Below are 14,248 nucleotides of genomic sequence, written 5' to 3'. Positions count from 1 at the left end.
GAAACAATATTTGCAAATGACATATCCAGTAAAGGGTTAGTATCTAAAATACGTAAAGAACTTGTAAAATTCAACACCAAAAAAACAAATAATTCAATTAAAAAATGAGCGGAAGACATGAACAGACATTTCTCCAAAGAAGACAAACAGGGCAGACCCGGTGGCCCAGTGATTTAGTGCTGCCTTCGGCCCGGGGTGTGATCCTGGAGACCCGGGATCGAGTCCCACGTCAGGCTCCCTGCATGAAGTCTGGTTCTCCTTCTGCCTGTGTCTCTGCCTCTCTCTCTCTCTGTGTCTGTCATAAATAAGTAAATAAAATCTTAAAAAAAAAACAAAAAAACAAAAAACAAAGAAGACAAACAAATGGCCAACAGACAAATGAAAAGATGCTCAACATCAGGGATCCCTGGGTGGCGCAGCGGTTTGGCGCCTGCCTTTGGCCCAGGGCGCGATCCTGGAGACCCGGGATCGAATCCCACGTCGGGCTCCTGGTGCATGGAGCCTGCTTCTCCCTCTGCCTGTGTCTCTGCCTCTCTCTCTCTCTCTCTCTCTGTGACTATCATAAATAAATAAAAATTGAAAAAAAAATATTAAAAAAAAAAAAAAAAAAAGATGCTCAACATCACTCATCATCAGGGAAATACAAATCAAAACCAGAATGAGAAACCACCTCACACCTGTCAGAATGGCTAAAATCAACAATGCAAGAAACAGCAGGTGTTGTCAAGATGTGGAGAAAGGGAAACCCCCTTACAATGGTGGTGGGAATGCAAACTGGTGCGGTCCGTCACTGTGGAAAATAGTACAGAGGTTCCTCAAAAAGTTAAAAATAGAGCTACCCTACAGTCCACCAATTGCACTACTGGGCATTAACCCAAAAAATACAAAAATACTAATTCAAAGGAATACATGCACCCCTATGTATACTGCATTATTTACAGTAGTCAAAATTTGGAAACAGCCCAAGTGTCCATCAACAGATAAACAGATAACAAAGATATGGTATAGAAACACAATGCAATATTACTCATCTGTAAAAAAAAAAAAAAAGATGAGTAATTACTCATCTGTAAAATCTTGCCATTTGCAATAACATGGATGAAGCTAGAGAGTATAATGCTAGGTGAAATATATCAGTCATTAAAAGATAAATACCATATGATCTCACTCATATGTAGAATTTAAGAAATAAAGTCGGTAAAAAGAGAGAGGCAAACCTGGAAACACACTCGGAACTATAGAGACCACCCTGATAGTCACCAGAGGGGAGGTGGGTGGGGAGATGGGGGAAACAGGTGATGGGGATGAAGATGAAGGGGTGTACGTGTCTCAAGGAGCAAGTGGTGATGTATGGAAGTGCTAATCACTATACTATACACCTGAAACTAATACTATGCTGGAACTAAAATAAAAAAAAACTTAAATATTTGCATTATAAAACCCAACCAATCCATGTCCAAAAAAATATGTTACTGTTACCTTCTCTGTAACCTGAAAGTCAGATTACTTAAATAAATCATAACAAATTATGATGGCTTAATCAAAGGCTGAGATGTTTGGAGGCACAACCCCTATGATGCATTCCAAAAGCTCTTTTCAGGGACACCTCCAAAGATGCTTGGGCCAGCTGGGACCCTCGCCAAAGAATGGGTTCAGGTACAAAGATAAAAAAGCCTGGAAGAACAATCAAGACTCAAAGCAAGCTTCTGGAGTTCATGAGTCTCACAAACCCGACAGGAACTGAAAATCTACAATAGTTTTAGTTGAATATAATCTCAAGTATTATTTAAAGATAGCAAAAAGAAAGGGAGAAATGATCTCTCTAGGTTGCACAAACCTAGAGCTCAAGAAAACAAAATCGGGATTAGGCATTTTAATATACTCCACCAGCAGCAGTAGACAGAGGGTCCATGGAACTTCTGTCAGCCACCAGGTGGCAGACCCCAGTTGTCTGAATCTAGCCTATTCCCTTGGTTTTTGGCACTCCCAGAATAGTCCTGACTTCCCAGCCCTCATGTGCCCTACCCTTTGCCCCACCAGCCCAGGCACTCACGTCGAGCTCCCCATCATCAAGCTCCCCGTCATCATCCTCCTTGTTTTTCTCCTTGGCGGTCTCCAGGGGCTCCTTGTCTTCCACACTGTGAGCGCCTGTAGCCCCCTCTTCCCCAGGAGCTCCTTCTCCCTTCTCCTCATCATCCTCAGCACCAGCCTTCTCGGCCTCATCCTCCTGCCCAGCGGGGGCCGGCTCCTCGGGGACCTCCTCATCGTAGTCTAACTCATGCTCATCCAGGTCCCTGGTGACCGATGAGGCCTCGTCTCTCAGGTCGCTTGTGTGCTCCTCTTCCCCACCGTCCCCCTCTTCAACGTGTGGAGGGCTCGTGGGCTCCCTGCTCAGATCCTGAGCCTCGGACTCCTGGTCCTGGTCCTCCTCGTCAGAGTGACTCTCCTCCTCCTCCTGGCTCAGTCCTGGGGCTGCATTGTCTTCATCCTCCAAATCAGAAGCCCTCTCCCCAGCTCCGTCCAAATCCTGGTCAGACCCACTCTCCCTCAGAATGTCATCATCCGAGAGCCCCTGCTGCTCCTCTTCTTCGTCCTCTGGAGAGCGAGGGTCCCGTTCAGGGCTCTCGGCCACATCCATCGGTACCCACAGTTCTGCAAAATGAAGACAACACAGATGCACAGCAGTTAGCAAAACAGAAAACAAATCCTGGTCTGGTATTTTTGGACTCATGCTCCTTCCTGACCTGCAGGCGGGTCCAGGACCTGCACAGCTCCTCCAAACCCCAGACCCAACTCCACCGTCTCCTGCCACTGACTGTTTCACCAGGGAGGCCGGCAGGCTGGACCCACCCACAAGACCTCCACAAGGCTGCACTGTACTCCCTAAGCTGTGTGTTAAGTGCCTCACACATGCATCAATCTGGCAGAGACCTGGAGTACTTGTCATAAGCACAACCTGGTAGGTAAACAGAAAGTGAGCAATAAGATACGCATTGCAAGGGACAGCTTTTTGGATTCTTAAATTACTCTTAAAATCCAAGAAAAGTTGCATTATAGAATGAAGCAACAGAATTGAAGGCACCCTGCTATCTTTCTGGAGCCATCCTCAAGGGTCTAGAGCAGAAACCCTGACCTGCCTTGTCCCCAGGTCATGGGCTATCTCCTGTTCCTGAATGCACTTGTCCAAGGATGGCTCTGACTGCCCACCAGAATCACTCCAGATGGTCTTTAAAAATGCAGACCTTGGGCCTTATCACAGACCTGTATGTTGGGGCCACCAACAGAAGCTCAGAAGGCAGAATTCATTTGTACATGCTGCGATTATCTCACAGAAAAGTGGAAAACCACCACTGTAATATATATAGTTAGGTCATAGAAAAGAACTCTGGCAAAAATTTTATGTATTTGAGTAGTTTCGTGTGTAAAAAGACGGTCATTTTATAAGATTTTTTTTCTATTTTTACTAATTTAAACTTAATTATGAAGTGGACATTTTTTCATTTTCCAACCTCCATGCCCAAAGACAGGACATTGTTCCACTTGTTTTAAATGTAGATTGCATACAGTGGGACCGGAATGTATGTGCACGAAACCAACACCAAGCAGTCTATAAGCCAACGATTACCATTCACCACTGCAACCTGGGGCACTGCTGAATTAGTTTGAAATAACAGCAACAGTGAAAAGCTAAGGGTTTATTCTTAAACATTTTAATTTAAAATAACATATATCACAATTATGCAGCTTGGTATTTCAGCGAGATCTGTAAACACATATGATGACATACTTTAAACATATAAAATTATTTTATGTACTTATATAACCAAAAGCTAAACATGTCTCTCAAGTTCATACTTTTGAAAGGAAAACCTGTGTTTAAAGACACATATGCCCAGAGGTGGTATCTTAACCTGTAGTTAAAAACACTTTTTGGGGGGCAGTTAATGGACATTATTATAATTGAGTACCCATTAGGACAAATTACTTAAACTTCCCCACTTTACAAATCAACTAAATGGTGAGCAATAATAGACACTTGCAAACCAATCAATTCACTTGCAGGACAGTTTTGAAAAGGATTCACTTTTCAGTCTTCCTAACTGCACTATCCAGAGGGAGGACTACCCAGAGAGACTTTTCAAAGTCAGTCCTCAAGGGGCACCTGGGGGGTGCAGTCAGTTAAGTGTCCAACTCTTGGTTTCGGCTCAGGTCATGATCTCAAGCCCTGTGTTGGGCTCCATGCTCAGTGCAGAGTCTGCTTGAGATGCTCCCTCTCCCTTTGCCCTCCCCACACTCATGCATGCTTGTGCTCTCTCAAACAAACAAATAAATCTTAAAAAAAAAAAGCCCTCAAAGGGTAGACTGCTGAAAATGCAGTAGAGCCCTACTCCCCACAGGGCAGAGGCTGTCCCCATGCAGAGCATGATTACCACCTACAGTAAAGATAAACGCGGTGCCCAAAAACTAAGGACTTTTCACTCTCAGCTGTCCCAGACAGGACCAGACATGGAGGGTGGAGCACAGCAGCCACTCAGGGTCCTTTCCCCTTCCTTACTGGTTAGTTAAGATTTTTGTGTATGAGTCCTATGCCCATCTCTAGATAGTTTTTATTACATTGTATATAAGAAGACTTCTTCACAGGACAGCATCGACTTTCATCTCCCCAGCCACTGAATCTAGACCTATATCCTGTGGGCAAGCAGTCACATGGAACCTCAAGACATCCTACTTGAAACCTAACAAATTCTTTTTTTCTTTCTTTATTTTTTTAAAATTTTTATTTATTTATGATAGTCACCCAGAGATAGAGAGAGAGGTAGAGACATAGGCAGAGGGAGAAGCAGGCTCCATGCACCGGGAGCCCGACGTGGGACTCGATCCCGGGTCTCCAGGATCGCGCCCTGGGCCAAAGGCAGGCGCCAAACCACTGCGCCACCCAGGGATCCCCTCTTTTTTTCTTTAAAGAGGGAAGGGTGAGAGAGAAAAAAATCTTAAGCAGGTTCCACATCTAGTGTGGAGCCCAATGTGGGGCTCAATCTCACGATCTTGAGATCATGATTTGGGCTAAAATCAAGAGTTGGATGCTCAACCAATGAGCCACTCAGGCACCCCTGACAAATTCTGATGCTCACATTTATAGTCCAGGGACAAAATGTATAGTCCTGAAAACAAAATGACTTCTTAAACCAATCAACTGTTATCTAAAATTATACATTTCTCAAACTGGCTTAAAAATCATGCAACTGATAAGCTGCAGAAAATACCCCCAAGTCTGCCACTGGCCTCGCAACATACTATTCTAGCTCAGAGCCACAAATTCTCCCAACCTGGTAACAGCCCAGGTTTTTCTGGGGCTCAGATGCAAACTGGTTTGCACTTTGGTTTCATTGTTATGATTAGATCCAACCAAACTACTTTTATATTTTGGGAACTTAAAAATCAAATCCTAGAGTAAGAAATGGAAGACAGAGAGTACCTCAACTAATGCAAACAGTGGTCGATTTACCCCTGGTGTGCTCCATCTTTTTTTTTTTTTTTTTTTTTTAAGATTTTATTTATTTATTCATGAAAGACAGAGAGAGAGAGAGAGAGGCAGAGACATAAGCAGAGGGAGAAGCAGGCTCCAGGCGGGGAGCCCAATGTGGGACTCGATTCAGGGACCGCGGGATCACGTCCTGAGCCAAAGGCAGTCGCTCAACCCGCTGAGCCACCAGGGGTCCTTGGTGTGCTCCATCTTTATGAGACACACAGTGCAACAGTGGGGGCTCTGCATGAGAGTTGGACTCCAGCCCCTTTGCTGCCTAGCTTCAGGATCTCAGATCAACTGTATAAACTTGCCATACTGCAGTCTCATCATGTGAAATATAGGGACAACAGTATCTACTTGACAAGACTGTTGAAACCATTAGATGAGATAAATCTGATAACATGACTGGCACAGGTTCCACACATTTAAATTCAAGCTGAATTAGTGAAAAGATGAGTAAAGGCAATCCTCAATTTCTAAGAATCAGACTCCTATCACCCCTCTCAGATGCATTTCAAGTCTCTGGGTGCACTTAGGAGTAATTCATTCATGGTTTCACTTAACAAATAGTTCTCTACTCAATGCAAGACTCTATCATTGCAACGATGTCTGCAATGAAGCTGACAGCCACCACCATCTTCTAAGAGATGACCCCTCTGTGTTGGGCACCTGTCACAGATAAGGAAACCTAGGCCACATGGCCACTGAGCCTGGGACCGCGAGTCAGAGCTGCCTCTAGGGCGTGTTATCTACTACAGAGCTCCACACTATGCGTGAAACGGGCTGGTGCTACCTGCAGAGGAGCCAGCCCTGCTTTTTGCCATTGTTTCTACAAGAAAATGGGACCTGAGTTCCAAATTGATTTTATAAACTCTTTTTTGGAACAGAACCCACACATACTGGGACTTCTACTGAACCAGAAGATTCTGCCTGTTTTCTTTTTCTCCATTTTTAAGTTCTGTGCTAATCCATCTACATCTCTATCTAACCCCCTCTAGAAACAAACCTTCTTGTATATGTGGGAAACTTAACATATGATTTATATAGTCTATTAGTTAAAAGCGATGAACATATGGAGATCCAATTTGTCACATCAATCATTTATTTTAAACTTGTCTGAAATTTGAATCTCGGGCACATAAACTATACACAAATCCAAGAAAAGAAACCCCAAAGGTGCACACCTTTATACTGACGCCACAGGAAATGCTGACTGAAATCACAATCCTGAGAGGCTGGTGTACTATGGCAGGATAAGTAATTTTAAGAAGTACTTACTGAGTACATGTCCCGCCCCACAGTTTAAATTTTGGAAATCACTTCCACATTCCAAGGACACAAAGATAACTAACTTACTGACTTTCAAAGGCAGTTTTCAGAGCTGACCAGAAGGTAGCAGGGCTAAAGGTCCTGAGTGCACCTGCTTCCAGGGGGGCAGCCTAGTGTTCTAGGGTAGTGGTGCTGTGTCTTGAGGGGGGCATGGACTGTTTTGAGAATCTGATGAGGGAGGGAGATGGGATGGCTCCTCTTCCTAGAAAAACTTGAATATGGGCAATTTATTTTCCACTTCAGGGAGTTCAAAACCCCATTACCCAGCATCCCCAGATTGAGAAGTCTTGCCCTAAGTATATTATGTGTTATTCTAGTACATATACACACTTACCACGCTGTCCACAACTATTTGTCTGCAAAGTCTGTTGGCAGACCCCTCCCCTCCATGAAGTACGTGAGTTGAAGGGTTCAGACTCACCTCCATGTTCCCCAAGCTCAGCACACAGCTGGCCCTTAGTGGCAATGTTCCATCTAATTTACTGTCTGAATTGGGTCAAGTGTGAAAAGGGGGCGTGTTTAACAATTGCAATAGGCATGAGGGATCCCTGGGTGGCTCAGTGGTTTAGTGCCGCCTTTAGTCCAGGGCATGATCCTGGAGACCCGGGGTCGGGTCCCGCGTTGGGCTCCCTTCATGGAGCCTGCTTCTCCCTCTGCCTGTGTCTCTGCGTTTCTCTGTCTCTCATGAATAAATAAAATTCTTAAAAAAAAAAAAAGGCATGAAAAGAGCAGTCCTAGGCACAATGGGACATATAATCATCCCTAGAGGCCCTGACGATTTCCTCAGGAATCGTATCTTTCCTTTACCTATGGAACCCCTTGAGATTTTATAGTATGAGGCTGCACACAGGCAAACACCTTGCAGAGAAATATGTGCCAAAGAATCTACCTACTAAAAACAACTCGAGTCACAGCCTGCTGCACAGAAGAGAAGTGTCACTGGGGGTCAGAAGACGGTTTGCGTGCCAAGCCCTGGGCTGGGCAGGTTCATAGTCTCTCTGGGCATCTATGTCCTGTTCTGTGATGAATTCAGTCTGGCAACCACCTGAGTGCACACTTCAGGTCAGAAGCACAGCCTATCAAATGCAGACAATGACATGGAAGGTCTTCTCATCACATCTTCACCAACTCTGGACTCACAGTTTTTACACAGTTGCTCTTCTCACACAATCACCTTGTAAGAGGATTCCTGGCGAAGTTTACAACTACCTCTTCAGTGCTCTGACCCACAAGATGGTGAACTTGCCCAGAGAAATAAATGACAAACATTCATCACTGTGTTTCCACTGCAGGATGCATTTGGCTGATGACACCTGATAAACGCTTGTGGAATAGGTGACAAAAATCATGTTACTTGGAAAACTACCTGTTGCATACCAGGAAGAAATTGGAAATAAGTGCCCTGTTCTTAGAAGACTACACCAGAATTCACACATGCAGTGGGTACTGCCTGTCTCTCCACAGCCACTATGGAAGGCTGCACATGGATTCCAGGGGCAACGCTAAAGTGCAGAGCATTTTGGGAACTTCTCTTTTTGAGTGACCTTTAGAAACCTGCGAAGTTCTTTCCTGGCCTTCTGGCAGCAGCAGATTATTCCTCCTCCTAAGGTAGGTCCCTGAGAAATCGCAGGAAACCACTCAGGGCCTGGTCTGTTACATGACCAAGACTTGAGCTACCAAGTCAGGTTAGCTGGTTTTTTGGCTAAACATAGGGTATGACTATTGAACGAGACTGAATTCTCTCACATGACTTACGTATTTATTACGAAAACAGAAGTTCTAAGGCAGTTTTGGCAAAGGAACACTAATGAAACACAAACATAACCATTCAGGATAACAACTTTTAATAGAACAATTCCTTTCTGAATGCCTAAAATCTGGTACATCCGTTTAAAAATTGTGATTCCTACCTTCTCGGATTTACAACCTCTTAAAGGAAGGGCGTCAAAGTGGGTGACAGACACTACTCCCAAAGTGACTAGGAGTGACCACCAAAATCTCCTCAGGAGAGAAGCACTTACCATGAGATGATCTGTAGCTGTGAAAAAGTAAGACACATTCTTAAACAGGAGCAAGGTCACAGCTTACCTGCTGGCTCTCTGGAATGATTCCACACAGCTTTCTTACAACATCTGGACATTCCCCACCCAAAGCCAGAGAGGAGGTCCAGCCTTTGGGACACAGAGCTGGTTAGGCTCCACACATGTGCTCAGGCTGTAAAATTCTTGGGCGAAGACTCCACTCCACAGCAACAGGACGGAGGGGAGCCCCCAAAGAGCTCTGCCCCCAGAGACAGCACTACAGACGCCAACCACTCCCTTCTTCCATTTTCCCCAAACGGATTGGAGGAATGATGACCTACTCTTGCAAAAGAGCTTGCTGAACAGAACTCTCTTAAAGCGATCAGCCTTTCTACACGGCACATATGCTGTCATAAAGTATCCGAGAAAACAACTTTTAGCAGAAGCAAGGCTGGAGATGAAGTCTTAGGCTGTCGCAGCAGTAGAGCTACAGTCAGTTTAGCCAAAGAACTCCGCATCCTTCGGGCTCCTAACTAGAGGAGCAAGGAAGTTTAGCCTAGAGCGGCGCGCGCGCTGGGGCACGGCCAAGATAGCCAACCTGTGCACGCCGGAGCTCGGGGAGCAAGTTCCGGGAGCTCCAGAGAGCTCAAAGTTCCTGCAGAACCCATCCCGGGTCCAGGCTGCTCTCTCCCGGAGGGCGGACCCGCGTCCCTACCCCCCGCCCCCGCCCCCGCCGTGGGCGGCAAACATGTGCCACGCGAATGTCCCGGAAGAGAAATGACAGCTTCGGGGGAATCGACTCCGCCACGGGGCGCAGAGGCAGCCGCGGGGAGTGCGGGCTCCGAGTAGCTTCCAGGGCCCTCCGGGCCGGCGAGCCGCGGACCGAAACCGGGATCGCGCCTCTTTCCGAGACCCCTTCCCAGGACCGGAGAGCCACGCTCGGCCGGGGAGGCAGCCCGGAGCGCTCCCCGGAGGCGGCGGCGCCGGGGCTCCCGGGCCTCGGCTCCGCGCCGCCGCCACGCTCCCCGCCCGGCCGCCTCGGCCTCCTCCCCGCCGGCCCGGCCTCCCCGCCGCCGCCGCCGCCGCCACTTACCTCAGCGCGAGGGCGGGGAGGGGGCCACGGCTCCGCTGGCGTCGGGGCGGCGCGGGGAAGACGTCCCTCGGCCCTTCCGCTCCTCACAGGCTCCGGCTAGAGGCGCGACGCGGGCGGAACAAACGGGCTCCACTACCCGCGGGGGCCGGCCATTGTGCGACGTCATCAGGCCGCGACAGTCGTCCTGCTGGCCGGCGGGCTTCCCTCGCTCGCCCCGCCCTCCGCCCGCTTCCTTCCGGCCTCCGCGCGGCCGCCCCCGCGCGGCCCCGCCCCCGCGGCGCGCGCCCGCCCGAGCTCGCCACGGCGCAGGCGCCGCCGGAGACCCCGCCCTGGGGCGTGTCTCCGAGCCGCCGGCCGCCGGCGCCCTGGCCACGCCCACCGAGAGGGTCACGTGACGCCTCGCACCGCCCCGCGCGGTGGGTTCCCGCCGGGTGCTCGCGCTGCGGGCCTTGGCGAGTGCGTTCGTGCTCCCCCCGCCAGAGACCTCTAGCCCCAGAGGACGTGCGCACCCAGGCAAAGTTACTCGTCTTCCCATCCTGAGTTCAACCTCAAAGCCTGGACATTGTCAGCTATTTCCGTCGGACTCGGCCAACGCGATGCATTGAAAATGCATATTTTCAATGCAATAAATTCAATAAATTTCAATGCAATAAAATGCAAATGCATTAGATTTTATTTACTTATTCATGAGAGACCCGGAGGGGTGGGGGGGCAGAGACACAGGCAGAGGGAAAAGCAGGCTCCCTGTGGGGGTCTGATGTGGAGCTAGAGCCCAGGAAATGGGGATTAATGACCTGAGCCAAAGGCAGACGCTCAGCCACCGAGCCACCCAGGCGTCCTAAAAATCATCATTTTGAATGTCAAAGCTTACGGTCTTTAACCATTCCCGCTTTCTTAGAAATAATCAGGCCAACACAAAAATTGATCATTTTGTGGATACTGAGATTCAATGCCAGAGTTTGAGAATTTTCACTATTCCCGTGGGAATAAACAGCTGCTCATCTTGCTAGACGTGATCAGCTCCTGTGAGCACAAGGATGTCATGTGGCATTTGGAGTGTTTGGGCAGCTTCTCTGCTGCACTGCCCCTCAGGATGGAGCCACCTGCAGGGCATCAAACAGCACTTCTTTAGTTCAAGATTTTATTTTTAAGCTCTCTCTGCTCCCAGTGTGGGGCTTGAACTCACAACCCCAAGATCAAGAGTGGCATGCTCCACTTTCCATTTTAGAGAGTAAAGTTGTGGGCCAGGTTGAATGCTCCCCTGTCCCAGCCTTAAAATTCTCAATGGTTTGGGAACAAGGGGCCCACGTGTTCATTTTGGACTGGACCCTGCAAATTACGAAGCGGGTTCTGGGTGTGATGCAGGGTTTGGAAGCTGCTGAGCAGAGCAGCCCATCTTGCTCCTCCAGGAAGCCTGCGGTACATACAAGAACAGGTCATCCTTGGGGCAGCCTGCCAGCATTGGGCCAAATGGCAGTGTCTGGCACCCTGTGAGATTGCATACACTCATAGATGTCTGAACACATGAGCATGGGAGGAAATGGGGGCCTGCACAGAGCTCCCATAGGATCCAGCGCTGCCACTCTTTGGTAGGCAGCCCAAGAGAAATGAAACATGCACGCAGACACCTGTGCACAAACGTGTGCTGGTGGCAGCTCTAGTCACAGAAGCCCCAGAGGGAGCAGCCTACTTGTTCATCAACGGATGAGAGATAAATAACATATGGTCTACCCATACAATAGGATATTATTCAGTCATATGAAGGAATGAAGTCATCATAAGAAGAGAGCGCACAGAGTTCTCTCTCCCTTCCTCCTCCGCATACCGTGGGAGGGCACGAGAAGGTGGCGCCTGCTCCCCTGGAAGACGGCTTTCACCAGAACCTGACTACACCAGCATCCTGTTCCTGGACTTCCAGCCTCCAGAACTGTGACAAATACATTTCTGTTAAGCTGCCCAGTCTGTGGTATTTTGTTTTGGCAGCCTGAGCCGACGAATACATTCCATTTACATGAAACATCCAGAAGAGGCAAATTCATAATGTCAGAGAGTCGACTGAGTGGTCGCCAGGGGCTGCAGGATGTGGAACAGGGAGTGACCGCTCCTGGGAACAAAGTTTCTTTTTGGAGTAACGGAAACGTTCTGGAATTAGCTGTGATGGGCACGTACGAAAAACCACTAAATTGGGTGTTTGAAAAGGGTGAATTTTATGGCATATGAATTATACCCCAACAAAGCTATTATTTAAAAAAAGGAAAGATAAGTTGAGGCAGAGGGCGGGGTGGGGGGCGATGCAGGGTGAGAGCTGAGAGGCAGTGGGAGGAGGGAAGTCTCGAGGGTTGGGGAGGTAGGCAGAGGGCTCTGCGGGAGAGGGGGTGGGCCCCGACTCTGTCCACCGTCCACCTCCTAAAGGAATCCCAGCTACCTCCCCTTTCTCCATCTACCATCACCACCTGCCAGGATTCAGCCACGGCTCCAGCCCTCGCCTGCCTCCCTGCTTGTCGCTGTCCCCTGCTTCCCATCCTCTCCCAGACACCGAGAGCCACTGACTATAATCTTACCGCTCCAGCCTCTGCCCCCACATAAACTCTGAACCCTTGAACGCTTGGACATGTTGCACCTGCTCTCTGGACTACCCCCAGGCTGCCCCCAGGCTGCCCTGCCTCCCCTCTCCCCAGCTCTCGTGCCCCCTCCCCTGCAATGGCGTTGCACATGCCATTCCTGCTGCCTGGGATGCTGCTCCCACACTTCCCCAATGAACTTCGATTATTCTTCAGGCTTCACCAGGGATGGATCTTCTCCCAGAGGCTTGCCTGTCTCCACAGCTTAGCCATGAGCTCCTAGTCAGGCACTGAGCTCCTATCACAGTGTCTGCAGCAACTGGAGCGTGTGTGTGTTGGGGGGACAGCATTCAGAAAGACAAAATGCCTGGGACGGGATCAGAACCCAGTCTCTCTGGGTCTAAATATCACGGGCCTGGATTGCTGTGCTTTGAGCTGCAGGCCCCTGGTGTAAGCCCATGAGCCTCAGTTTCTCTGCTTTGTAGAGTGGGGCTATTCACTCATGCTGCCTCCTTCTCTGGAGGAAGGGAGGAGGCCACAAGGTGACAGGCATACCCGGTCATTGGGTCACAGAGCTCTCCATTCAGGGCAGGCCTCATGCTGGATGCAGCCGTGACATCCTTGGGAGGTGGCCCCCACCGAGATCTCCATTTCACAGTAGAGGAAATAGAAGCTGTGAAGGGCAGACTGGGACCTCACCCTGGAAGCCAGACCACCCACCCCAGGCGTTCTGCGTCTCCAGCTGAGGTGACTCTGGCTGTGACCGCTCTGACGCTAGCTGGCAGACTCCCCAAATGTTCAGAGTACTGACAGGCGTGGTGCCATGTGACCAGGGCCACTGGGTTGGTCAAAGCCAATGGGCCTGCATGAACACCACTTAGAGCATGAGAGAGCTGCCATCACACACCAAGTCATGACAGGAGTTTGCACAGGGATCGTGGGGCATGGGGTCTGAGTTTAACAAGGGTGGCTGTCTACACTGGTCCACAACCACTTTATTACAGAGAGTGATTCCCCTTTGGAAAATACCAGGCATATGAAAGAAGTGCTTTGTGACCCACAAGGCAACCCAAGACAGGCATCCTGGAAGTGGAGTCCCCAAGCGGCAGAGCAACACCATGGGACTGTGAGGCTCTGCCCTGAGCTGTTCTGGGGTCGGGAGCTCTGGCAGTGGAGCCGGCCATCTGCCTTGTCACAGGCCTGGGGATCCAGTGCCCTGTGGAGGGCAAGAACCACTGGCCTGGGACTGTCTTGCCTGTGGCCACGAGGAGACATGGACAAGGATAATCACTCTCAGTAATAACCAAAAGAACAAAGGGGAAAGAATGGAAGTGGTTCAAATGTTTATAGTGGGTTGCAATATTGTATAACATGTTAAACATTGTAATATATGAATGTCAAGTGTAGATATATTATATTTGTACAGATATAGATACAGATACAGACAAAGCTGTTTACTTTCCACCCCGGGAAGCTGCTTCCAAGAAGGGCATTGACAGCTCCAGGGACGTGACATGACGACAGGGACATGTTGGTGATTTTAAAACCTCATCTGAAGCTCCCACATCTGAGTCACCTTTGAGGTCCGTTGCTTTTCCTCTTGGTTTTCAGTGATCTGGTCCCCATTTATAGCATGCCTTGTACTTTTTATTTGACATTGGACATTGTGGATACTTTTTTGTGGGGTGCTGGGATGGCTTTATCTTCTCCCAAAGGG

General features: G+C 48.9%; 1 protein-coding gene and 1 long non-coding RNA gene across 6 annotated transcripts in view; both read right to left on the bottom strand.

The window, feature by feature from the left end:
- ZC3H18 (zinc finger CCCH-type containing 18) overlaps positions 1-10,166 on the bottom strand; it is a 66,082-nt gene extending 55,916 nt beyond the window's left edge. The window contains exons 1-2 of one of the 5 annotated variants that reach the window (XM_072819558.1): positions 9,971-10,166; positions 2,054-2,652 (exon numbers count right to left, since the gene is read on the bottom strand). In XM_072819558.1, coding sequence (XP_072675659.1) covers positions 2,054-2,638 — 585 coding nt within the window. In that variant the 5' untranslated portion in view covers positions 2,639-2,652; positions 9,971-10,166. Of the gene's footprint in view, positions 1-2,053; positions 2,653-8,944; positions 9,436-9,970 lie in introns of those variants that run through there. The other 4 variants (XM_072819561.1, XM_072819557.1, XM_072819559.1 and 1 more) reach the window with 4 other exon arrangements.
- On the bottom strand, positions 5,524-8,936 carry LOC140630046 (uncharacterized). The gene is made up of 2 exons (XR_012027849.1): positions 8,031-8,936; positions 5,524-7,932 (listed from the first exon to the last, which is right to left on the bottom strand). It is a non-coding gene; the product is annotated as an uncharacterized lncRNA (long non-coding RNA).
- Positions 10,167-14,248: the final 4,082 nt, after the last annotated feature.

The sequence above is a fragment of the Canis lupus genome, chromosome 3 (assembly GCF_048164855.1).
Source record: "Canis lupus baileyi chromosome 3, mCanLup2.hap1, whole genome shotgun sequence".
NCBI classification, from domain to species: domain Eukaryota; kingdom Metazoa; phylum Chordata; class Mammalia; order Carnivora; family Canidae; genus Canis; species Canis lupus.
The sequence above is the reverse complement of the archived record's forward strand: the minus strand, read 5'-3'. Positions and strand labels throughout refer to the sequence as shown.